Here is a 23,889-nt window from a genome sequence, read left to right as displayed (position 1 = left end):
CACTACGGCGGAAATAAAATACCCTACGGCGGAGCTCGGTTGCAATTTGTAAATACGCGGTCGGAGCCCGTCCCTGTTTCGACACACCGTCCCTGACCATCGGCTTCAATTAAATCTATAGTAAATTCGTAACATTTCTCACAAACCTTCCACGAAATATCCGTCCACTCCGTCCTGCATGGGAGTCTGTAAACTGTATACAAAGAAAAAAAAACATACGTGTAGATCGTTTGCCATGCATACGCTATTGAAATGTGTTAGCAGGTGTGAATGATTAGCGGTGCGTTTTTTACCGCAGGCGCGTTTACCACGATAGGACAATGGCTCGGAAAAGGCTCTGTGAATATGACGCCATCCTTCCGATGGCGCCCCGCGCCGGCTGTGTGGGACGACTGGCAGGTAGCCGGTGACCGTCACAAGGCACCAAAGCCCCGACCCCAGTAACCTCCCACCCAAACCACACGCCTGCTCGTCTGATGATGACCCCGCTCACAATGTTCCGCAGTCGGCGACCAAAACAGCCAGAGCTGGGCGCGTTCCTCGATTTTCGGTAGTGCGTTAGCGTTCCTGCGTTCCTCCGGCCGCGGTTAGTGCGTTCCTGGAATAGCGTTCCTCAATTTTTTTTCGTTCGGTGCGTTAGCGTTCCTGCGTTCCTGCGTTCCTCCCTCAAAAATACCGCCGAACCACGCGGCGCGGGCCCAACCAAACACGGGGCGAATCGATCACAGAATACCCAGAGTGGCGTCGTGGGGCCGAAAAGCAACTCGACATCTCTTTTCCGAATCGAATATCTGAAATACGTTTTACCAATATCATCCGTAGGGTTTTCAACAAAAATACGACCTGCTTAAAAACAATAGTTTAGTTAAAAGATGTATCTTAGTAAAAGTTATCATATTTACTCTACACATTTAATGCCTGAAACTGAATCGAATAGTAAACATCACCACCAAAAATCTTTAATGCCTGAAACCGAATCGAATAGTAAACATCACCACTAAATCTAAGCAAGCCTTCCTCGATTCGACTGACAAGTGGCGCACCGGCAAACACACGTACTCGAGATTCAAACATTTGACACAGAGGTCATTGGCAGCAATATAATTTTTCGGGTGGTTCCGCAAGAACGCAGGAACGCTTCAAAATTTCGGGTGGTGCGTTCCTCTTACTTGCGTTCCTTTGAAAAACTTTGCGTTCCTGCGTTCTTGCGTTCCTAAAAAGGGCGGTGCGTACGTACGGAAGAACGCAGGAACGCACTAAAGGAACGCACTTGCCCAGCTCTGAAAACAGCAGATGTCAAATTTGGAACAGTTTATTACGCACCACCTCTCTGGGACGAGTCTGGGCTCACTAACCTATACAAAAATAAAACGGCTGGCCGCCGCCGGCTGGGAGGCGCGACACCGGCACAGAAGACGGGATCGGACGCGCCGGGATGCGCAGTCGGCGCCAGGAGACAATGTCACGCAAGTAAGACCCCTTCTGGGAATGAACGCTGCGAATGAATACATCAACTGGTCGGCGACAGCGTCGCCAGGCAGTGAACCGGAGCACAACGATCAGGGGGGGGGGGGGGTCGGGGATCGCGAGATAGACGACAGACGACGGCTGCTCTCCGCCAGCCGCAGACGGGACGGAGGGGGGGGGCACCTCCCAGCCGCAGACGGGACGGGACGGGGGGGGGGGCACCTCCCAGCCGGCCGGCCGGCGGACGGGCGGCCAGCAGCGGCAGTGGTTTGTACGCCACGGGACGAGCCCGCTCTCACGGATACCACGGACCGGTACACAGACACGGCCGGACCGCGCCAACTACAACGAAGCCACAAAGCCAGAAAAGGTGTGTCTAAAAGCGCGCGGGCGGCCGCGGTGGTCTGGGCGACTGCGGCGGCCGGCGCCCGGAGCGGCGGCGACAGGAGAGGCGCCGGCGGCGGCCGCTCGGCTGATGACGCGAGCACGATGGCGGCGGGGTGACGGGGGTGGGGGTGGGGGGGCCGTCCGGGCGGGCGGGGCGCGGGCGGCGGCACTGCGCGGCCAGACGGGGCGCCCCATCACCAGGGCACCCCACAGTCCAGACACAGTGCAGCGCGGGCACAGCCCAGTCAGCGAGCGGCTGGGCGGCGTCTGCTACTGGCCCCGGCGGCCGCCGTCGCCCCGGCCCGGCCCGGCCCGGAGACCCACCTGCGGGTGCGCTCGGCCCGCTACTGGCGCAGCGCGCGCCGGCCGCCGCCGAAGATGTTGAGCAGGCTCCAGTCGCTGCCGCGCGACTCGTCGGCGCCGCCCTCGGCCGTCTCCTCAGAGCCAGTGGCGATCACCTGCTGGCGCGACGTGGTGAAACTGGCAGAGCGGTTCTCCCGCTGCGAGACGCGCTGGGCGATCTCCTGCGAACGGTCGGACGGCGGTCAGTGCCAGAGGCCCCGCTGCAGGGACGGGACGGGACGGGACGGGACAGGACGGGACGGGACGGGACGAGACGAGACGGGACGGGACGGGACGGGACGGGACGGGACGGGACGGGACGGGACGGGACGGGAAGGGACGGGACGGAAGGAGCCAGACAGCCGCTTCCCGTGTCGGCGAAATCAAACCTAATTGGAACTAGTCACGCAAAAAAGTGACACCGAGCAGAAAAATAACAACGGAATGATAAAATTACTTCAGCTTCCCGCCGTCACAGCGTCGCCTCGTGACACTAAAGAGCAGGCCCTGGAACTAGCAAACAACACCAAAAATCTGACAAACACACAACATGCATCGGTGAGGTAGCACACAGCAATGAAAAGGAAAACACAAGGGTTCCGCTGTGCTACGCCAAGAGACGTGAAGCATCCAGCACCGTCTGGCGATACAGTACTGCCACTATCCTCCCCTGGGCACTCTGCCGCCTCCCCAGTGCGTCGCCCGGCTCACCTCTCCCTCCATGTCGTACAGGGTGGTGGTCATCTTGTCGGCCACAAACCACGTCTGGCCCTTCATCACCAGGCTGTGCGGCGCGTCGTGCACGGCGCCCGCCTCCGACGCCCAGACGGTCGTCTCCTCGCCGGCGCCCAGCTTGATGGCCCGGTGGAACTTGTAGTCGGTCTCGTTCCCGTCCGCCTTGCGCACCAGCTGCATGCCTCCCAGAGACACCTGGCGGCCGCCGGCGGAACATCAGCTTCCCACGCCGCCGCCGCCGCAGTGAGCGCCAATCAGCTCACCGAATTTTACCTCGCGAAATTTATCTGACTAAAACACCTCTTGGCTCTATGCGTGTAAAACATAGTCATCTATCGCCAAATAAATAGCTAGCCAGCATTATATGGAAAAAAACATTTGTACTTTCACCACCTAGAAACAGTTACAACAAAAAAAACCTGTCGCAAGCAACAACGGAGCCTCAGAGTGCCGGCGCCCCCCCCCCCCTCGCCGGTCGCGGCTCTCGCCTATCCCTCCCGGCCGGTCGCGGCCGCACGCACCTCCTTGTTGGACTTATTGCGCAGCTTCACGAACTTGCCGTCGGCGCACTCGTCGACGATCTCGACGTCTCCGTGGCACGTGTTGGCCACGGCGAACCCGCTGGTGGAGGCTTCCTCCGACTCCAGCACCATCCGCTTGCGCTTCCCGGCGCGGCCGGCCGAGGGCGTGGCGCGCGAGCCGCGGGCCGACGAGCTGGCGCTCACCTCCACCACGTGCCGTCCGCCCGGCGACAGGTTCAGCCTGCCGACGGCGCGAAACAGACACGTCATATACAGACACACATAGGTGGAGCTTTTCCAGGGAAGTTGGTGGGGCAAAAAGTCGCCGAACCCACAATGTCCGATTATAAAGTTGTATAAAATGCCACACTGAATCAATTCCTATCATTACGGACATATTATTTCGCATTAAACAGACATTCCAAAGCTCTTCAATGCGAAAAAGATTGATTTGCAAAGCAACAAAGTCTTAGAAACCAGTATAACGCCTTTTGGGGCGACTAACGGAGCGAGCGAGAGGGTGAGCCTTGCACGTGCGAACTTTCGAGGGGGTACCTCCAACTGACTTATGCACGGCACCCTACTAACCGGTCTCTAGCGATGTGCCGAATTTGGGCACAATCGGCCCAGCCGTTCTCGAGATCTGGAAGCGGCACCCTGCACGTGCGCACGTGCAAAATGGGTCCCAACTGACTTGTGCACGGCAGCGCACGTGCGGCAGCACCCCAACTCTGGCACATGGATATGCAGTGCCTGTGGGTGCCTACCTACATGCCAACTTTCAGCGCAATCGGCCAAGTAGTTACCGAGATATTGCAACAATTACAAAACTAACACCTCTTCGTTTTGCACGTGGCACGTGCATAAGGGGTCACCCACATGCATCGGGAATAGTCCAATACTTGGTAGAAAGAATGAAGCTACCCTACAAAATTTACCGCATGTAAATCGGTCAAGTGGTTGCTGAGATATAAGCCTCGCAAAAGCGTCCGCACGGCCGGCCGCCCATACTCAGAAATTTCCGTTAATCTAAGGAAAGACTCCGCTCGCTTCGCTCGCTCCGTAATCAGCTAAAGTTGGTGGGACAAAACGCTGATTGGTGGGGCAAAATACCAAGTTGGTGGGGCAGCCGCCCCACCAACTGTATAGGAAGCTCAGCCCCTGCAGACACACAGACAGACAGACTGAGGGGACAGAGAGACGCACTGATACAGCTAGTCGGGCGGACCGCCGCCCCGGACAGCACAGGCAGGCCCACTCCGACCCTGCCAGTCCCCAGTCACCCCTGCCGGTCCCCAGTCCGACCCTGCCCGTCCCCAGTCCGCCCTGCCGGCGCGCTCACCGGGCCTCCTCCGACTCGAGCAGTTTACGGTAGGCGGCGATCTCGACGTCCAGAGCCACCTTGATGTCCATCAGGTCCTGGTATTCCTGCAGCTGCTGCTGCATCAGCTCCTGCAGCCGCTCGATCTCCTCGTTCTTGGCCACCAGCATCGAGGCGCTCGACGTGCGCTCATCGTCCAGCTGCCGACACAGCTCAGGTCATTGGCCAGGTCACAGGTCAGGTCACAGGTCAGGTGAATCAGTAAGTTCTCAGATAATTCAGACACTGCTGGGACGGGCCGAGCTGAGCTGAGCACCGGCTGGATCAGCAGCGTCGGCTGGTCCGCCGACCCGCCGTCGGTCTCACCTGACGCTCCAGATCCCGCACGCGCGCCAGCAGCGTGGTGTTGGTGCCCTCGAGGTCGCTGATCTTGCCGAGCAGGTCGTCGATGCGCGCCTTAGTTTCGCGCAGCTCGCGCAGCGTGGTGGCCGTGGACGACTGGTTGCGCGACTGGGCGGCGCGCAGGTCCTCCAGCTGAGGGGCGGCGCGGGACGGTCAGAAGGGCCGCGGACACAGGGTTAGAGCGGCCTCAGACCCCTGGTCCTGCCCCACGCGGCGAGTGGCCTTGCCCTGCGGCCCTACCCCACACAGTCGTACCACGCGGCCCCGTCCCATACAGCGAGACACGAGACATGTCAGCGACACACACATCAGTTCCACAGAACGTGTCACAATAAACTGCGAGTGCGTATGGGACGCCGCCCTCCCGCCCTAGGAGCGCGGTCAGGGCGCGCGGCCGCCGGCCGCCGGACGGGGCCCACCTTGGACTCGTAGATGGTCTCGATCTCCTCTCTGTTGACGCGCATCTGCATCTCGTACTGTTCGCGCAGCTCGTGGAGCGACTGGCGGAGGCGCGCCTCGTACTCGGTCTGCAGCTGTCCGTCCAGCTCCGTGATCTCCTCCGTCTTCTTGCTGCGCGTCTCCGTCAGCTGCTCCTCGTACACCTGCGACAAAGGGCGGCACAGAGCGCCGACACACCGGAGATTAACACACTGGTGGCCAGACGCCGAGCCGAGCGACCATCGAGGGACAGCGTCACGCGCGGACAGGCGGACGGCCTTCAGTTCAACTATACAAAAATGGACAGACGCGCGCCTGCTCATCTGCTGCTGGTTAGGCCTCCGAGCATGGAGGTAATTGTTACGACGTGGCTTAGTTTTAGGCATGGAATCCAAATCACAAATCGAAATTGGATGCAATTTCTCCCAATCATACTCTCTGTAAAAACCACACACTTTTGGAAAATACATAGACCTCTGTATACCGGTATACACAGGTCTATAGAAAACAGTTCGCTGGCGGTAGAGGCCCCAGCCGGAGCGGCCGCCACCGATCGGGCTGCAGTCGGGACGCTGGGGCCGCGGCACTCACGTTGGTCTTGAACTCGAGCTCCTCCTTGAGGCTCTGGCAGCGGTTCTCCATGTCGACGCGGGCCAGCGCCTCAGACTCCAGCTGCTTCCGCACCTCGTCCAGCTGCTTCTTCAGCTTCATGTTCTCCAGCTGCGCATCCTGCGGCCGTCAGAGACAGACGGGTCAGCGCCCGCCCGGACACCGGGCGTCAGACGCACAACACACAGACGCCCAGAGGCGGCACTGCCAACATAGTGACACAAATGGTGACAGCGCTTAAAAGCGACAGAGCGTAAGACTGCGCCCTATCGTAGCACCCCTGTAGCTGGTACCCCCTATGGCGGCGGCGCGCGAGGTGCGGAGCCGTCTGTCCGCAGTGGCCCGGCAGCGGCCGGTTACCTTGAGGTCGTCCTGCGCCTTCTTCTTGTCGGCCAGCGCCTGGTTGAGCCGACCCTGCAGGTCGCGCACCTGCGCCTCCTGCAGCGACACCTGCTTCTCGGCACCCTCCAGCTCGCGCTCGCGGCGCACCAGCCTGCGGCGGGGGCACGGCACAAAGTCACACAGCGGCACGGACATCTCCCTGCGAGCCACATATCTCCCGGATTGACCTCTCCGCGAAGGATTTCCTGGCACTGGGGGCGCTGCGCAGTTGCAGCAATTAGCCCGCGTCCTGGTGGGAGGGGGCTATTTTGCCTCCCTCCAGACTTTTCGATATATCTCCAAAACCGCTGCGCCGATCAACACCAAACTTTCAGTAGCCTCCCGGGCATCAATTTTACACATTGTTACTAATTTTCAATTCCAAAAGCTATTATAGGTATTATAGCTATTATATGACGTCAGAGTGACGTCATGTTCTGCAGTTTTCGACCAAAAAAAAGTTTCGCGGGAAGAGCTGTCCGGCCTATAGCTTTGAAGATACGGAAAAACGTTTAAGACATTAAAGGTATAGAATTACCAGGCTACAAAACTGCTATCTCGGATTTTTAATTTTGACCCCTAAAATCAAAAAATAGTTTTATGAAAAAATTGCAAAAAATATAAAAAGACTTTTGATATTCGAAAAACCCGGAATATATGTGATAGCCCTTACCGACTTCTATTCACACACTAAATATAAGATCGATACCTACCTCTTTTTTGGCTAAGTTATAGCGAAAAAACTGTTTAAAAAATTGATAACGTCAATTTTTTTATCAATTTTTAGCAATTCTAGATAACGTAGTGCATAACAAAGATCACCATCAGACTCGCCGTGACGAGCTGGATCGAGTCAATACCCATTTTATGCAAAAATATCAACTTTGAAATCTGACCATTCTTGACCTAACATTGACCTGACCTCCACCAGGAAGTGACCTGAACTGTTCCTGATGGCCTTGTCACCAACACCATTGAGTTTAAAATGAAAAATCGGCCACCAGTAAAGCGCCTTCTAGGGCGACAAACAGAGCGAGCGAGAGGGTGAGCCTTGCACGTGCGATATTGTGAGGGGGACCACCAACTGACTTGTGCATGGCACCCTTCTAACCGGTCTCTAGCAATGTGCCAAATTTGAGCGCAATCGGCCTAGCCATTCTCGAGATCTGAAAGCGGCATCCTGCACGTGCGCACGTGCAAAATGGGTCCCAACTGACTTTTGCACGGCGCGCTACTAACCGGCCCCTAACCAGTAACCATGAACCACATTTCAGCGTAATCGGTTCAGCCGTTCTCGAGATCTGGAATCGACCCCTGCACGTGCGCACATGCAGCAGCACCCCAACTGTGGCACATGGATATGCACAGCCTAGTGGGTGCCTACCTACATGCCAAGTTTCAGCGCAATCGGCCCAGTAGTTACCGAGATATTGTAATTGTTTCAAAACTGACACCTCTTCGTTTTGCACGTGGCACGTGCATAAGGCGTCACCCACATGCATCGGGAGTAGTCCAATACTTGGTAGTTGGTAGAAGGAATTAAGCTATCCTACAAAAATGATTACATGTAAATCGGTCAAGTGGTTGTTGAGATATACCCAAGTCTCGCAAAAGCGTTACAGGCCGGGCCGGGCCGGGCCGGGCCGGGCCGGGGCCGCTGATACTGAGATTTTTCCGTTATATGGGAAAGACTCCGCTCGCCTCGCTCGCTCCGGGCCATAAAACATGCATCACACAGCCTTGGTAAAATGGGGTTCCTGTGCTGACCCTAGGTGACCTGACCTGTGACCTGACCTGGTATTATTAGTGACCTCTAATAGCAACATATGAACTAGGCAACTGACGCCCTTTCGCTGATTTTCGATATAATGCGTTTTACTCGATGTTACAGCGCATTCATTCCCTAGAAGACCCGTGACCTGCACAACACTATCTTTGACGTCATCGGTGGCCCCGAGGTAAATAAAATTGGAATTTGGATTTTCCTCAACAAATTTGACAGGGCTTTCGAACGCCGTTTGAATTTTGCGGATCCGTCCAGTAGTTTTGGATATACGAGGGGGGCAAAAACAGCCCCCCCACCAGGTCGCGTTATAAATATAGACCCCACAAGCGCGGGTTAAGTGCCGTGTAGAGGTTCACGTATGGCATTGGCGTCACAGGACAGCGAACAGACCTGACCTGACAATGCTGTTGGTATCACATACAAGATCCGGCTCGAGTCAAAGGTCAGATATGCTAGCTTTCAGCTTTCTATCGCTAGCGCGTTCCAAGAAATCCCGGGAAACTGTATAATAGGGTGCCACCCTCACCGGCATGGTTTAAGATGAGGTGTTGTCTAAAAAATATTAGGTATTATTGGCATCATAACAAGCACCTATCCACATAATTCGACATTTCTGTCTAATCGGCAATCGCCCTTTATCATGTTCCAAAGGTGCACACTGCATAGTTGCTGGCTAGCAAGAAATGCTCCGTCAAAGCGAAGTGTAGCAAAGCAGTGCCGCATCCGGCATCACCCTCATATATTTTTTGGGCTATACTTAGCCGTTATCTAAAGTTCTATAATTCTGAAACCTACTTTACCACAAAAAAAAATAATAAAAAATAAAATATAACAATAAAAAGAGACCACACTGCGAATGACTGCGATTATAATCTGGCTCTATAACCTAGGCCGACTGACCGAATAAATTATAAATGACATCGAACAAAGATGCCATCATTGCTTAATCAGTAATGGTACCTAATTGCCTCACATAAAAGGTGACCCCACACAGCGCTATGCTATCATTTTCGAAAGGCGCAGCCGCACAGGCCACTGGTCATTCATCCACCTCCCAGGCGAGCCATTCAGGCCGCGAGTCGGCCCGCTCGCCGCTACTTGGCTGAATCCGGACCGCCCACCCGCGCCACCTGACGGACGCCGGCTCCAACTGAGCACGCGGGAGGGCGGGGCGCGTCCGGCCCGGCGTGGCCTGGCGTACTACGGCCCGCGGCGGGCCGGGTAGCGGGCGTACGGACGGGACCGTACGTACGGCCGTCGCCCCTGAGCGGCGTCCGCCGGGGTCAGGGACCACAGAGGATGCCGCCCAGCCACGACACAGGCCGGGATGGGGCCGCCGAAATTCCGCCCCGACACCATCCGCCAGCCTGCTCCGTCATTACCGAGCGATTATAAGTGGTCTAAACATATTGGGAGTTTTAAGCGATTCACATATAAAGTAAGCTCCCGGTTGAGACGGCTGAAACCGAGGCTCCATCCTCCCACATGCGAAATGTGCCATGATGCAAGTTTTTCTTTTTTATTCATCTAGCTTGACCTGCGGTAACAATGTGTCCAATTTAGGCTCAAGCAGCCGTAGTTTACAGTCCTGGGACCCAGTCTCATATTTAATCATTGATAGCACATCGGCTCTGGTCGGCGCTCGATATGACAGGCCAGGGCTCCACAGTATTTACAGGCTCCCAGCCATGAGAGCAGCCCGGTGCCGAGCCGTGCGCACTGATCGGTACAGTAGCGTAAAGAACCATGATAAGATAACCGAATGGTCAGGGGGAGGGGGCAGTCAGTTCCCACCAAACACCAGCACCGCAGCCGCCCTACCAGCGACCGGCCGCCGCCTGGTAGGGCGGGGGGGGAAGTACGAAGGGGGCGCCGACTGGGGCAGGTCTCCTAATACATGCCGCCGAACCCAGCATGCTCCGTTACCACCTGGTGATAGCCGGACGGCGGGCCACGCGGACGTTTGGCACGGATCAGCGGACGCTGCCCCCCCCCCCCCCCCCCCGCGCGGGTGCCGGACTCGGCAACGGCCGCCGTTCAAACAGCGCGGGCGGGCCCGTCAGTGACGTCAGCCGGTGAGGGCGGGCGCTGGCCGGCGCTGCAATCTGACCTTCGGCGTCCCCGCCCCCTCCCGACAGAGCCGGCGCTCCGCGGCGCGCGGCTCCACGACCAAAGCGTCCGACAGTTGCCAGTGCCGCGTGTACCCACCGGCCGCGCACCACCATCCCACGGCCTGAGCACCGCCGCGGCCTTTCCGAGCCGACCCGCGCCAATGCCACTCATCGACCACGGCCAACAGTGAGCACCACTGAGCCGCCCGGACGTCGGCGAGCTCCAGCCAGCGTTGGAGGTGAACATTCGGCACTGGCTGAGCGGGAACATTGGGCACTGGCTGAGCGCGGTACGCCGTGCGCTGGTGCCTCCGCTGCACACCGCGCTGCCGCTCCGTCCCACCCATTGCGCTAGTACTGCGACTCGTCGGCCTGCGCACCGCTCGGTACAGCGATGGAACTCGGATTCGCCGGCCGGGCCGCCGGCTGGGCCCCGGGCGGCAGAGCAGACAGGGCGGCGGCCGGCCGGACCGGGCCGAGGTCAGACCGCGCAGCTCCACGGAGCTCCACCGCCCCCAGCCGGGACGGTGCTGTGAGCTCGGACCACGTGGTCAGCTCGCCGCTGCTGACGGCCATGGAGGAGGGACGCCCGCGGCGTCGACCGGGCGGCGGGCGGCGGGCGCCACTGCCGCGCTCCCCACCATGTCTGCACGACGTGCACCGGCTCACCGGGCCGTCAAACCATCGTAAAACCGGCGCCCGTGTCTGCACCAGCAACGGACGCTGCCCGAGTTCAGCGCAAACAATAGAATAGCACTGCGTCCAAAGCAGACCCATTTGAGAGCGAACCAACTTACTCCCGCATGAAAATCGACTTTGAGAGCTTCCTCCGGGATGGCGGCTCATAGGTACCCGCTATCACAGCACCGTCTATTGAAGCAGTGCCTAACTATATCGGGGCGCTGGCTGTCGGTACAGTGCCTATCGGGGCGGCGTGGCCGCAGATATCGGAACGAGGGCCGGCGGCACTGGCACCGGCTCCGTCGCCAGTCACTGTGCCCAGAACCGCAGTGAAACGCCTAACTGTCCATGGGGGGGGGGGGGGGGTGCACCAGTCCCGGCCAGGGCCCATGTAAAAGTATGCTATGTCCAGGGAAAGTTAAGAAAGAAAGGCCCCTTCACATATGTCACATCAAGCTCATATATGGCTAACGCACTCATTAACCGCCTCCCCCCCCCCCCAACAAATATGGCGGGTGGCGAAATACCCCAACAACTGCCGGGTGATACTCTGTTGGTACAGAGCTTATGCCTACTTGGTACGTCTCAAGTTAAAGCTAGGTCATCCTAGGTCACAAAGGACAAGGCAATTTTATGGTTTGTTGTATAGCACCATAGGTCAAGTAACGCATATTTTACGGTCAACTTTGGTCACTAAATTAGAAAATAGTGTCTAGCAATCTTAATTAAACCGGCGGCCGCTGAAGGGGGCATGTACCTAGTTGCCTCTCCCCCTTTACTTCCGAGACAATATCGTCGCAACGCGAAGAGATAAAGAGGCGAAACTTTGCAGTTTGCACACATCTTCCTGAATACCTAGCCGAGGTTGTGTCCAAATTTGGTGTCGATCTTATTTGAAATGACGTCAGAGTAGCGTCAGAGGTCAAAGTATAGATTTGCGACTCTTAGTTTCATCACGATATATCCGATATATGAGACCGAATATAAAGTAGGTACGCTCATTTGTCAGGAACTAGCTGGAAGCGTACTTAGATGTGTCAGGGCGACAGCAGGTGCTGTTTAGTTGGTTTACAGTTGAATTTCATACTCAGCGACATCAGAAACGCTCCATATCGGAAAACGACAAAACTTTATGACATCATTGTGAAGTCATCTTCAGTGTTAAAACCACCAAACTTTGCGCTCAAACATTGCCTAGGTAAATTCATCTGAAGCTATGCCATGTTTCAAGTTAGTAGCTAATCAGGTTTCGGAAATACTTCACAAAACGTAACGGGGGGGGGGACTTTATGCCCCACTTACACGTGCACTTTCAGTACCCTCGAGTTAATCCAATTTACACCCAAAATGAAAATTCCATGATCCTGACCCAAATGACCTTTGACCTGTGACCTCTTTCTCGAGGCCATGTTTGGCCGGAATCGCGATCTGGCGTATGTCGGCTCGCATTAGCCGCACGTTTGCAGTCTTCTCTTGGTTTCAAACATTCAAACATGTGATATGATGTTGGTTACATGCATTATTGTGGGTGTCAAGGTCACCTGACGGTAAGCCGTCAGGTCAGGTCACTAACCTTTGATGGCCTCGGTTCACTTTCATATGTTTCTAGTTTTACATGTTTCTAAGCTAGTTTTTGGAACTGAATTCGAATTGAGCAGCCATTTCAACAATTACGAAGTAGTTTTGGCGCCTTCGTAACATGTTACGAAGCTGTCAGAGGCGGTTGACACATACTACGAATACCCGGCAGGATCCCTACTGGTTGACCTGGCCTGACCTGATCCACACTGGCCTAAATGCATGAAGATATCTTTGATCAAAACTAACATGATATTCGTGATCAGTACCCCGAAAAACCGTAGCAACCACACTACGACGTTCTAACAGGTCCCGGCTTCCTCACTTTTTGGTCATTGACCTGACCTGAAAGGCCAACCGATAACCTAGGACCTTAAAATTGGGTACCATCGGCTTCCTCTCGTCACGGGCAACACGCTCGTCTTTTCCGCGAAGCTCTAGGTCGATCAGGGGCCAAACGGCAATTGATAGAGCTGGAGTCAATTTTGAAATTGACTCCAGCTCTATCACATTTCAGTTTTTCTTTACCTATATCAAAAACTTTAAGGCGAAAATTTCAAAAATATAATTAGTAAGATTTGTGTCACCGACCAAATATACCACCCGTTTGTTCTTTTTCTCACTCACTCCACTTTGCAAATGTTTCCCCATTGCAATTACCTACACTTTACGGCCAGGCATGATAGTACCGTAAGTAGTAAGTCGTAGGTGCCGTGCGAGCCCGAATTCGCCTCATGTGTTAGGTTTCTCATTTCATACTTGTTATTGCTTTTGTACATACAGCTTTAAACTGCCCATTCCGTAGCTCAGTTGATTGAGCGTTGGACTCCTGGTACTGAGAGCCCCGGTTCGAGTCGCTCCGGTGCTCGGTATTCCAGACTCCTGACAGGGATGGTCTGCGGTTGGTGGGGGCAGCCGCAGCCAGTTGAAGTCAGCCTGAGAGGGACTTGCTGTGTCCGGCTTTGAAGGGCATGCTAAACTTTGACATCTAAATTCTCCTGTTATCCGCAATAGCGTGATAGAACGGTGGCGGGTGGGGGTCCGGTCTACGCAACAGGCTCTGCTAAGGGCCTGTTCCAGCGCCTCCAGAAACCTCCAGAAAGCTCCAGAAAGCTCTAGAATCCTCCAGAGAGCGTTCCAGCGCCTCCAGAAAGCTCCAGAAAGCTCTCGCCAAAGCTCCGGAAACCTCCAGTAGCCTCCAGAGTTGGGAGGTCCCAATTTCTCTGGAGGCTCTGGTCTACAATTATGGCGCACATGTGACAATCACAAATGTAAACAAAGGACTTTTGACTGATTATTTTACAACTTGAATGTAAAGAAAATTACATTGCTATAATTTTGTTAATCTTTCTTAATAAAATTGAAAACAAATTTTGTGTTTCAAGAGAGAACAATTGTCATTCTTTTGGTATCTGTGATGCCAATCTCCAGAAATCTCCAGATTGCATTCCAGCGCCTCCAGTGAAACCTCTGGTAGAGCCTCCAGTCAAGAATTTCTACTGGAGGCGCTGGAACAGGCCCTAAGTGTGGGCTTCAGCTCTGTCGAACCACCCATTTAAACATTCAAAATAAATTCATAAAAAGAAAAGTTTGATGTGCCCGCATTCATAGCCCCTTGACTGAGTCCTCGCGGGCAGTCCGCTTCTGAGATCACTGAGTGCGGTACTACTGCACACAGTTCAGTAGGTACCTACCTATAGTGATAGTGCAAACAATTCAATGCAGTTCACCATTGACCATGCCATACCAATACTGTCAAAATTGCTTGCAATATTGCTGAAATGTGTGCAATGACACTGTTGCTGAAATGTGTGCAATGACACTGAAATGTGCACCCTGTTTTCAGATTCCACCCTAAATAGGTACCTATCTTACTGGAAGATTGCGGACACTGCCACCTTACACCTGTGTCCCACGTCACGTTTCAGGATCTACCAGTCCATAGGTAGGCAAAGATGGAAGGTCATAAAAGAAACTTACTTGGCAGCAAGATCATCCCTTTCCGTTTTCAAGTTCCCTAAGTCAATTTGCAGTTTCGCTCTTTCCCTTGCTGTTTCATCCAGCAGCCTTCTTGCATCTGCGAGCTCACTTTCATATAGCGACTTGATGTTGGAGACTTCTCGCGTAACAACTTCCTGAGATGTGCGCACTTGGAGAGACAAGCGGTTATTCTCAGCCTCTAGCGAGCGCACTTTCTCAATGTATGCAGCCAGCCTGTCATTGAGACCAGCAAGCTGTTGTTTTTCCTCTAACCGCGTAGTTCTGGCAGGACTGGAAGGTGACCGGCTTCTGGCAGGGCTGGCAGCGGCGGAACCGCCGGATGACACAGACATCGTGGAAGTGGTCTTCTTAAACATTCGCGCCGACATTTCTGATGATTTATTAAAACGGAAAAGCACTTATCCACCATCCGATCCCACCCTGTCCAGGTTCTATTGCCTCGCTCTCCGCAGCACCAAGGCCATCTATCGCAGCACCACGAAACACACGCCGCACGCCCGACTGAAGCACGCTCACAGTAAACAACGCGAATGTGGCGCGACGCCGGCGAAATGTGGCTTTCACGAGTTGGCGCGTATTCATACAACTACATATTTCTCAGCACGATATCGACAGCAGATTGAATATTTCATATTTGAGACAGCATATTGATATTTGCGAATCTTCTGCCATGAGGCCTTATGTTTTATGTTTTAGGGCCTTGGCCACAGGTAAGTTTTTTTGCATATCAAAATATCAAAAACGTCAATATTTTATTTATCAATTGAATTGGGGCTGAACAGAATAGTGCGGAATGAGTATTGGGGTTAGATCATATACACTGTGGTTAGATCAAGGTTAGATCAATGTAGTTAGGATTTCAAATGACCTTTTCCTCGATAATTAATTGGAAATTCAATAAAAAGTAAATATTATATTGTTTGGCAAATTTTCGAACAACAGTTCATTCTCAAGCCACATGAAACAATTGACAAGCCAAATGTCAATTGTTTCATGTGGCTTGAGAATGAACTGTTGTTCGAAAATTTGCCAAACAATATAATATTTACTTTTTATTGAATTTCCAATTAATTATCGAGGAAAAGGTCATTTGAAATCCTAACTACATATATCAAGATGTTCCTCGCAAGAGCACTACATACTATTTCTTCAAGGTTAGATCAAGGGTTAGAGAGCAATTAGCGGACACGTCGGCTAATTACTTCAATTTCATTCTAGCGCTATCTCATTCTATTATAGGTTCATATTATACTCGGAAGCGGTGAATAGGTATTGTCAGCCCGATCTCGATGCGCAATTTCAGTTCACTGCTAGACCGACGCAAGATTACTTTACAAATAGGCCGACGAGCATTATATTTTCCTTCGAAAAAAAAATGAAAAGCATTCATGCTTCGAGCCATACTATTCTGTGTTTGGGTAGGTAATATTCATATTTGCTTCGTAGCTGCCACGCCAGTCTCTGTGAGGAGGAAGATAACTCGAGGAAAGGAAGGCAAACACCTGCAGTGGAATAAAAAGGTAGAGGAAAAATGTTTTTTTTAACGGCTCTCAATATTTTCATGCAAGCAAAATTCCTTCCACTTGCTTCCATATGGCGCTTGTGCTACAAACGTGAATGTGTGCCCACTGTTCTATTTTACACTTGAGTTGAAGACTGCTAAAAACTGGCTATAACCTCACCAATTAGAGACACCAGAGGAACGACAGCAGCGAATCAACAACACAGATAACGCAAAAGCAAAAAGTTTGCAATGTGGAGCGAACAGAAGAAGAAGTGAGGACCAGTGAGGACTATATCGAAGTGTATTTAATTTTCCATTTAACTACCGAAATTTTGTCCGAGTGACAGATGATAGGGCTTATGCGTTACAGTTATAAACCGAGAGGGCATCGTTCATTGTTGGTACAATATTTTATCCCTGGGGGGTTCAAGTTTAATTAGTTTCTCGGTTTGTCTTTGCCCTTGCAAATAAGAATGTGACTTATTTCCCTCCCGATTTCCGCGATTGATGAGGCATTTGCTAGACATTCAAGTTTGGATTTCCAATAGCCAAAGCTATCAACCATTTGCTTGTCATAGCCGTATTGTAAAGTAGGTGAGTATCCTCTAACTGTGATAGATCTGGACTGCTGGGCATGGCAGTCTTGATAATAGCTACTCAGTAAGGAGGCATTTAGTCTAAGATCAGTTGCGCAAACTACAAGGCAAAGATCCAAAAATGGATCGGTCAATAAAAAGACTTTTGATGACCATATATGGACATAAATGCAGCCCTCGCTACTACGGGTGAAGAAACGGTGTAACCGGCCGGTACTTGCAGTATCGCGTCCACTTGTCGGGGAGAAAAGGCTTCCATTTTCCACTAGGAATTAACCCAATTTGATTAATTTTGACGAATTCACTCGGAAATGGCGATAGAAAAACAGCTTTTCTGCAGGTTCTGGGCGTCACAATCAGCTGGCAATTCCATAAATTGATCGGTATTTTGAAAGAAAATTGTTATAAGATTTAATTTCATTACAATGACTAAAGATGTTTAATATTAAAATGATAATTTACCCACAATTGGAAAAAAAACATGCTAAATATTAAAAATAATGACATTTTAAAACCATGGTGGTGCTTACATTTTTTTGCGTGTCTGTTTCAATCCGCCATATTAGCCAATCACTGTTTGACCTTGTAATGTAACTCTGTGATTTAGAGCCACCAGTGCATTGTGCACTGAGTGAGTGTAGGCCTTGTGTGGTTAATTTACATTCTAATGCCTTATTTTTTCATTTTAATGCTAGGATGCATGAAAAAGATGAAGTTTCTGGTTGTATGACCATATATGGTCATCACCTCGTAGTTTCCCCAACTGAGATGGGTTCTGGCCACTGGGCCAGACTGGAAAAAAATACTGTTATGTGCCGAATATGTCCGGCAAAGCGGAGGGATTGCGCCAAAAATTTCAGCTCATGTCCGGCGTAACTTCGCATGTGTCAAATTAAGCGCATGGTGGGGGCTGAATTTTTCGGCGCAGGGTGACCTCATATTTTTTTGTCGAAAGACGGTCATCGAATTTAGTCGGCACGATGGTCATTATAGCACCAGATTCCCCTGTGGGCGGCTCTGGAGAGGTTTCGGGACGAGGGCCCTGTTTCACCGGTGATAGCAGCACGCTACTATCAAATTGCGTGAGCTGACTTAATGTGATGGCGTCATACTAATGACGTTTCGTCTAATCCGTGAGCTTTTTCATAGCTACGTTTGGAACAGAGTTGCTGTCTCGTTGAATGCGTTTGATTCATTCGCACGGCCGTGAATATGTTAGCAGCAATATTTGATGACATCACACAGATTGACGACGTCATGGTTTGTTGAGGTTTCCATGGAAACCCAATTTGACACGTGTGATAGCAGCGTGCTGCTATCACCGGTGAAACAGGGCCGAGACGTCCCCGCGTTGGTCGTCACGCGCTCAAACTAGTAAGCTGACCTGAGGGCTGTTCACGGGCACCGCACACTGCTGCGTGCGGTGTGTGCGGTAGGTCCAGCAGGCGTGGGGGTAGGGGATGGGTAGGCGGTTCTGACGTCACGGCTGCGTGCGGTGGACGGTTTCCTGTGGCCGGTCCCGACCGGCCACAGCGGTCGCTGTGTGCGGTGACGGAAGGCTGACGTAGGGACGCAGTGGGCGGAGCTTGGAGGCTGTGTGCGGTCCGACCGCACACAGGGCCCGTGAACAGCCTTCTGAGTACTAGGTGGAGGGGCGGCCACCCAGGTGAAGCCCGCCTCAACCCTCAGCACGGACATAGGTTTGGAAGACCTTGATGAACATCGCCGAGTGCTGTTGAGTAATACTGCTGTGGGTTTCTGCCCACTGCGGTATCGAGGGGAATGAGAGCGCGGACGACCTGGCAAAACTGGCGGCCGCCCTGCCTTCAAACGCCTGCCCGCTGACCAGGACGGTTCATTGTGTCGCCTCGCATCAATGGCGCGATAACTGGTCCGAATCACTATTCAAGCCATTGCTCGGGACTCGGGAGCACGCCACCGCTCCCTTTCTGTTTCCCCGGAGCGGACCGAGGGGACGCCGATTCGGTGCACCAGACGAGGGCGGGCCAATAGGGACTCGTTCCAGTACTTGCACCGAATCGGCTGTCTCCCCTCCGCGGCATGCCAGCAGTGCCCAGACAAGCGGTGCCCCGCGGAGCTCTGCGCCATGTGCCGACTGCCGAGAAGAGGCTGATGTGCCGGAGCACGTGCTGCTCCGCTGACCGGCCCTCGCTGGCTCCCGCCAGCCTCAAACACACCGCTCCGCCGATTTTTGTAGCCCGGGAATTTCCGGCTCCGGCCTTGTTTTTTTTTTTTAACGGCACGACGCTACAGTGCGCTAAGCGTACCTATTGAGGTATTGGTTTTCCGGGAAATTGAAAAGTTATTTGGACGCTCAAACATGGGAGAGCGTCTAGGGTCCCGGAACGCTCTGTCTGGTTGATATGGCCTTGATCGGTAGATGCGTACATGTGCTTGATATAAAAGTGGCTTAATTTTGGCACAAATAAGCACCCAATTGTCGGCGCAAATCATGCGGAAATTTCAGCGCAAAATCGCTTGCCCTGAATTTCGGCGCAAGAGGGTCTCACGGGCGTCCGGCGTAGTGTACGGATGTTTTCCAGTCTGGTGGCACTGGGTACCTAGTAAGTGCAGAAGTACTGGGTGGCTGTTAGGGAAGGTGGCCTGAGAGCGTGTATTTCAAGATGGCAAGGCAAATGGAGGAATTTTTCAGCGATGTAACTTATAATTTTTGAAAGTTGTAGGTTGAAAGCCATAGATAAGGTACCATTTAATGTGTGATATTTTTACAATGCAGTCACACCGATTGCACTTGCAAAATGCTCCCTGAGGGTGCCTCTCCTGAATAGTCACTGAAGTAAAGTGGTGTATTGCCCATGGAAAATATCCACACACCACGCCGGACGCCCGTGAGACCCTCATGCGCCAAAATTTGGCGCAAGTGATTTTGTGCTGAAAGTTGGGTGCCTATTCGCGCCAAAATTCAGCACACGTGTAGGTACATCCACTGGCCAAGGCTATATCAACCAGACATAGCATGTCGGCCTCGGAAGCTCTCCCGTGTTTGAGCGTCCGAATTAGTTGATGCTTCCATGGAATCCCAACAATACCACAGTAAGCGTAGCGCACTGCAGCGTCGCGCCGTGAAACAAGGCCCGGACTGGAAGTTCGGGGGCCACAAAAATCGGCCGGCGGAGCAGTGTGTTCGATGCTGGCGGACGCTGGCGAGGACCAGGCAGCGGAGCAGCACGTGCTCCAGGACATCGGCCTCTTGTGATGGCACCGCTTGTCCGGGCACTGCTGGCATGCCGCGGAAGGGAGACGGCTAATTCTGTGCACGTACTGAAGCGAGCGGCCCCAGTGGCCCGCCCTCATCTGGTGCACCGAAACGGCGTCCTCTCGGTCCTTTCCGATAATGGGGAGCTGCAGCGTGCTCCCGAAGAGTGGTTTGAATAGTAACTCGGACTAGTTGTCGATCTATGTTGACCCGAGGCCGCACAATGAACGGGCCGAGCCAGCGAGCGCCGAGCAGGCGTCCGAGGGCAGCTGGGCGGCCGCTTGTTTCACCAGGCTGTCCGCTCTCTCATTCCCTTCGATCCAGGATTACTTCACGACACTCTGCGATGTTCACCAAGTTCTGTCATACCTATCTCCGCGCCGAGGGTGGAGGCCTCACATGGGCGGCCGCTCCTTCACTGAGTAGACTCAGGGCGGCTCGCGATTCGGAGTAGGCGACGACCGGAGCGAGGGACGTGTCGTCCCGAACCCTTTCCAGAGCCGCCCTCAGGGTGAATCTGCTGCTAGATTGGCCAGCGTGCCGAAAAATTCGGTGACCGCCATTCGCCGAAAAATTCGGTGGCCGCCCCGCGCTGAATTCGGCGCGTGCGATATTATGCCGGACGTGCGCTGAAATTTTCGGCACAATCCCGCCACTTCGCCGGACATATTCGGCATAACGTTATTTTTTGTTTTCACTGCATTGCAGATGAGGTATTTTGTGTGGAGTGATGCTGGAGCTTACTTGAATGTGAATCCCCCTCTAACTAACCTGCCTCAGCAGACTTAGACACTTTCCGTGACGTTCATGAATGTTATGGATGTGATTAACAAGTGAATGTGTTAACAAACTGGGTGGACTTTCAGTAGTGGGCAGTCACCACTGATTGCAGTGTTGACTACTTTGCTTCCTTTTTATTCCACTAACTTGCATGGCTTTCCTCTCTTCTGCTTTTTATGTTGTATTTCATTTCCCAGCAGAGAGTGCCGCGACTTGCAATGTTAAGTTATTCTGGTGTTAACGTAAGGTTATGTGTGTCGCTGGGATAGAGGGAGGGGGCACTCTTGGTCACCTGATAATGGGTGGCGGCATAGAAAATCATGGATGTGTGATACTGGAATTGGCATTTAGTTGTAACTTGTCCAATCTTTATTCGGGATTTAAGATCAATTGCTTTCAGTCATTGCAAGTTCAAACTGATTTATTTGTTTTTAGGGTGCCTGCTAACCCTACCTTATCTTACAAATACTAAATTTAGACAGCCTTACTTGGCCTGTGGGGCTCAGATCCCATCAAGGTCCTTTCTGGATTTACAGCTTGGCAGTCACATCTGACTCCTTAACCTTCACCGTGGTTTGAGGGGTGATTTCGCGCTCTCACCCTTGTCCTGTAGGTGCAGCGACGCTGGAGCGGAGGCCAGCCGGCCCGCCGCCGCAGTGCCATGAGCTCGCTGGGGCCGGACCGGCCGTGCGAGGCGCGCCCGCTGGTGGCGCCCGGACGAGAGTTCTTCTGTGGCTGGGGCGCCGCCTTCATCAACATCACAATCACCTTCCCAATCAACAAAGTCATGTTCCGACAGGTGAGCAATGAATGAAATGTGCATTTTCCATGTTTGGAAAATCCAACTGCAACTTTATAACTATATACAACTATATAATTATAGGTGGGTGTGGCCGGCGCCCGTCGCCGCCGGCCCGCTGTTTGGGTGTGACCGGCGCCCGCCGCCCCGCTGTTTGGGTGTGACCGGCGCCCGCCGCCCGCCGCCCGCCGCCGGCGCGCTGTCTGTCTGTCTGTCTGGGTGTTTGTCTGTCTGTCTGGGTGTGACGGGACGCCCGCCGTCGGGCTGCGTGCTTCAGATGCTGCACGGCGTCAGCATGTGGTCGGCACTGGGCCAGCTCAGAGGAGAGGGCATGTTCTTCCTCTACCGCGGCATCCTGCCGCCCCTCTTCCAGAAAACAGTCTCTGTCTCACTGATGTTCGGTAAGCGGAGCTCCCCACGTCTAGATGCACTGGCTTTTGAATTGGATATCTGGGACGACTCATGCAGCTTTCTGCATCAAAGTCTTGGTAGGACTGCATTTCCAGACTTACTCGGTTGAGGGCCCCTGGCTTAAGCTAGCCTTTCCTGTCCTTACTGACTGTTGAATGTGTGTGGTCATACAGTATGCGATTACGATTGCTAGAAAACCTGTCGGGCCTGGTGATGAGCTACCCTCTATTTTGTGGTATGGCGTACTGGGATCAATAACTTTGTGAATTCATTCACCTGGGAAGGTAATGATTCTGCCAGGTCACGGATGAAGCAGGGGGCCTTTTCAGTCTCTGGTGAGCTGCGCGGTACGCCAGCCCGGCGAACGGGCGTGGCCGGCGCGGCGCGTGACCCCCGGCGCCCCGCTGTGCCCCGGCAGGCATGTACGACCAGTACCAGCGCACGCTGCGCCGCTCGGCGCCGCGGCTGCACCCGGTCCTCGCAGACATGAGCGCCGCCGCGCTGGCCGGCGCCAGCGAGGCGCTCCTGACGCCCTTCGAGCGGCTGCAGATTCTGATGCAGGACCGGCACTACCACGAGCGGTTCGCCAACACGTGGCACGCGGCGCGCCAGCTGCGCACCTTCGGCCTGGCCGAGTACTACCGCGGCTTGGTGCCCATCCTGCTCCGCAACAGCGCCAGCAACGTGCTCTTCTTCGGCCTGCGCGAGCGGCTCAAGGCGGCCGCGCCGCACGACGGCGGCCGCGCCTCCTCGGCCGCCTGGGACTTTGCGTGCGGCGCTCTGATCGGTGCCTTCATCTCGACCGTCATGTACCCGCTGAACGTGGTCAAGACGCACATGCAGAGCCGCGTGGGCGGCCCGTTCGCCGGCGTGCTGGCCACCACGGCCGAACTGTACCGGGCGCGCGGCCGCAGCGTGCGCGCCCTCTTCCGCGGCGTGCACATCAACTACACGCGCTCGCTCATCAGCTGGGGCATCATCAACAGCACGTACGAGCTGCTCCGGTCGCACTTTGTGTAAGGCCGGCCGGCCGGCGGAGGCCCGGGCCACCGGAGTCCGGCTGTGGCACGGCGGCGGGACGGCGCAGCTGCCGACCGGCTGGCTCCGGGCCGCCGGACGTGGCGCACGGCCATCCCAGCCGCCCCTCTACTTACCTCAGCGACAGCCGCGCCGGGCCGCACGGCCTCGCAGCGTGTACTGCGCGGCTCGGGTCACCGAACCGGCCTTAAAGCCGCCGCCCCCCCCCCCCCCACTGCCTGCTGTCTATCGAGACCCGTGCTAGAATCGGACTGGGCCCGGGCCGACCAATGCCAGTGGGGCGGCGCCCCCCAACCCTTCTCCTGACCGCCGTACACAGGGAGCCCCGCGCTGCCCGCACCAGCTAGTCATTGATAGTAGCCGGCGCCGCCTCCGCGGGCTCGACCGGAGCAGTATTGAGGCGGCCGGGCGGGGCCGAGAGACGCTGTTTTCAGCGGCCGGCCGGCCGGCCGGCGCGCGGTGGCCGAGCTGAGGTTTTATCTCCGGGTGACTGGCCGCTGCCTTGTGATGTGATATGGCCGCGTGCAATGATGGTGCTCTGTGTGAGTGACGTGACGACCCTGCATGCCATGTAGTGGGCGATAGTCGGCGTGAGCCTGTAGTAGGACTTAAGACTAATGTCAACTCTGCAGAGGCGCCGTGTAGGCCGTTTTCGGTGGGATAATCGCAACACGTCGTAATGTTGACTGCTTATGAATGTCGTTCACTCAAATGTCGGAGGGTTTGTATTCACAACGAAATAAAATGGTGACGCTTACGTAAA

General features: G+C 54.2%; 2 protein-coding genes across 7 annotated transcripts; one reads left to right on the top strand and one right to left on the bottom strand.

The window, feature by feature from the left end:
• Nucleotides 1-1,296: 1,296 nt before the first annotated feature.
• Nucleotides 1,297-15,607, bottom strand: LOC122383382 (lamin-C-like). The gene is made up of 9 exons (XM_043369724.1): nt 14,740-15,607; nt 6,583-6,715; nt 6,205-6,342; nt 5,595-5,777; nt 5,140-5,307; nt 4,795-4,973; nt 3,453-3,693; nt 2,908-3,126; nt 1,297-2,378 (listed from the first exon to the last, which is right to left on the bottom strand). Exons 1-9 carry the CDS (start codon nt 15,126-15,128, stop codon nt 2,199-2,201), a joined length of 1,830 nt encoding a protein of 609 aa, XP_043225659.1. The 5' UTR covers nt 15,129-15,607; the 3' UTR covers nt 1,297-2,198.
• LOC122383384 (mitochondrial nicotinamide adenine dinucleotide transporter SLC25A51-like) lies at nt 15,370-23,889 on the top strand. Of its 6 annotated transcripts, none has more exons than XM_043369731.1 (4): nt 15,370-15,470; nt 21,492-21,677; nt 21,955-22,078; nt 22,507-23,889. In XM_043369731.1, exons 1-4 carry the CDS (start codon nt 15,441-15,443, stop codon nt 23,106-23,108), a joined length of 942 nt encoding a protein of 313 aa, XP_043225666.1. In that variant the 5' UTR covers nt 15,370-15,440; the 3' UTR covers nt 23,109-23,889. The 6 variants fall into 6 exon arrangements, with proteins under 6 accessions (XP_043225666.1, XP_043225670.1, XP_043225665.1 ...); XM_043369730.1 differs by lacking the exon at nt 15,370-15,470 and adding an exon at nt 15,914-16,280; XM_043369732.1 differs by lacking the exon at nt 15,370-15,470 and adding an exon at nt 16,396-16,858.

Source organism: Amphibalanus amphitrite, unplaced genomic scaffold, assembly GCF_019059575.1.
Source record: "Amphibalanus amphitrite isolate SeventyFive unplaced genomic scaffold, NRLGWU_Aamphi_draft 000162F_arrow, whole genome shotgun sequence".
NCBI classification, from domain to species: domain Eukaryota; kingdom Metazoa; phylum Arthropoda; class Thecostraca; order Balanomorpha; family Balanidae; genus Amphibalanus; species Amphibalanus amphitrite.
This window is presented reverse-complemented; position numbering and strand designations above follow the sequence as displayed.

Excerpts from the sequence above, each read along its gene's own strand:
- LOC122383384 (XM_043369730.1), top strand. The coding sequence starts at position 16,149 with ATGCTTCGAGCCATACTATTCTGTGTTTGGGTAGGTAATATTCATATT. Across the intron at positions 21,678-21,954 it reads ACAAAGTCATGTTCCGACAG|ATGCTGCACGGCGTCAGCAT; the intron begins GTGAGCAATGAA and ends TGCGTGCTTCAG. Across the intron at positions 22,079-22,506 it reads CTCTGTCTCACTGATGTTCG|GCATGTACGACCAGTACCAG; the intron begins GTAAGCGGAGCT and ends GTGCCCCGGCAG.
- LOC122383382 (XM_043369724.1), bottom strand. The coding sequence starts at position 15,128 with ATGTCGGCGCGAATGTTTAAGAAGACCACTTCCACGATGTCTGTGTCA. Across the intron at positions 5,778-6,204 it reads AGCTCGAGTTCAAGACCAAC|GTGTACGAGGAGCAGCTGAC; the intron begins GTGAGTGCCGCG and ends CCTTTGTCGCAG. Across the intron at positions 3,127-3,452 it reads GCAATAAGTCCAACAAGGAG|GTGTCTCTGGGAGGCATGCA; the intron begins GTGCGTGCGGCC and ends GGCGGCCGCCAG.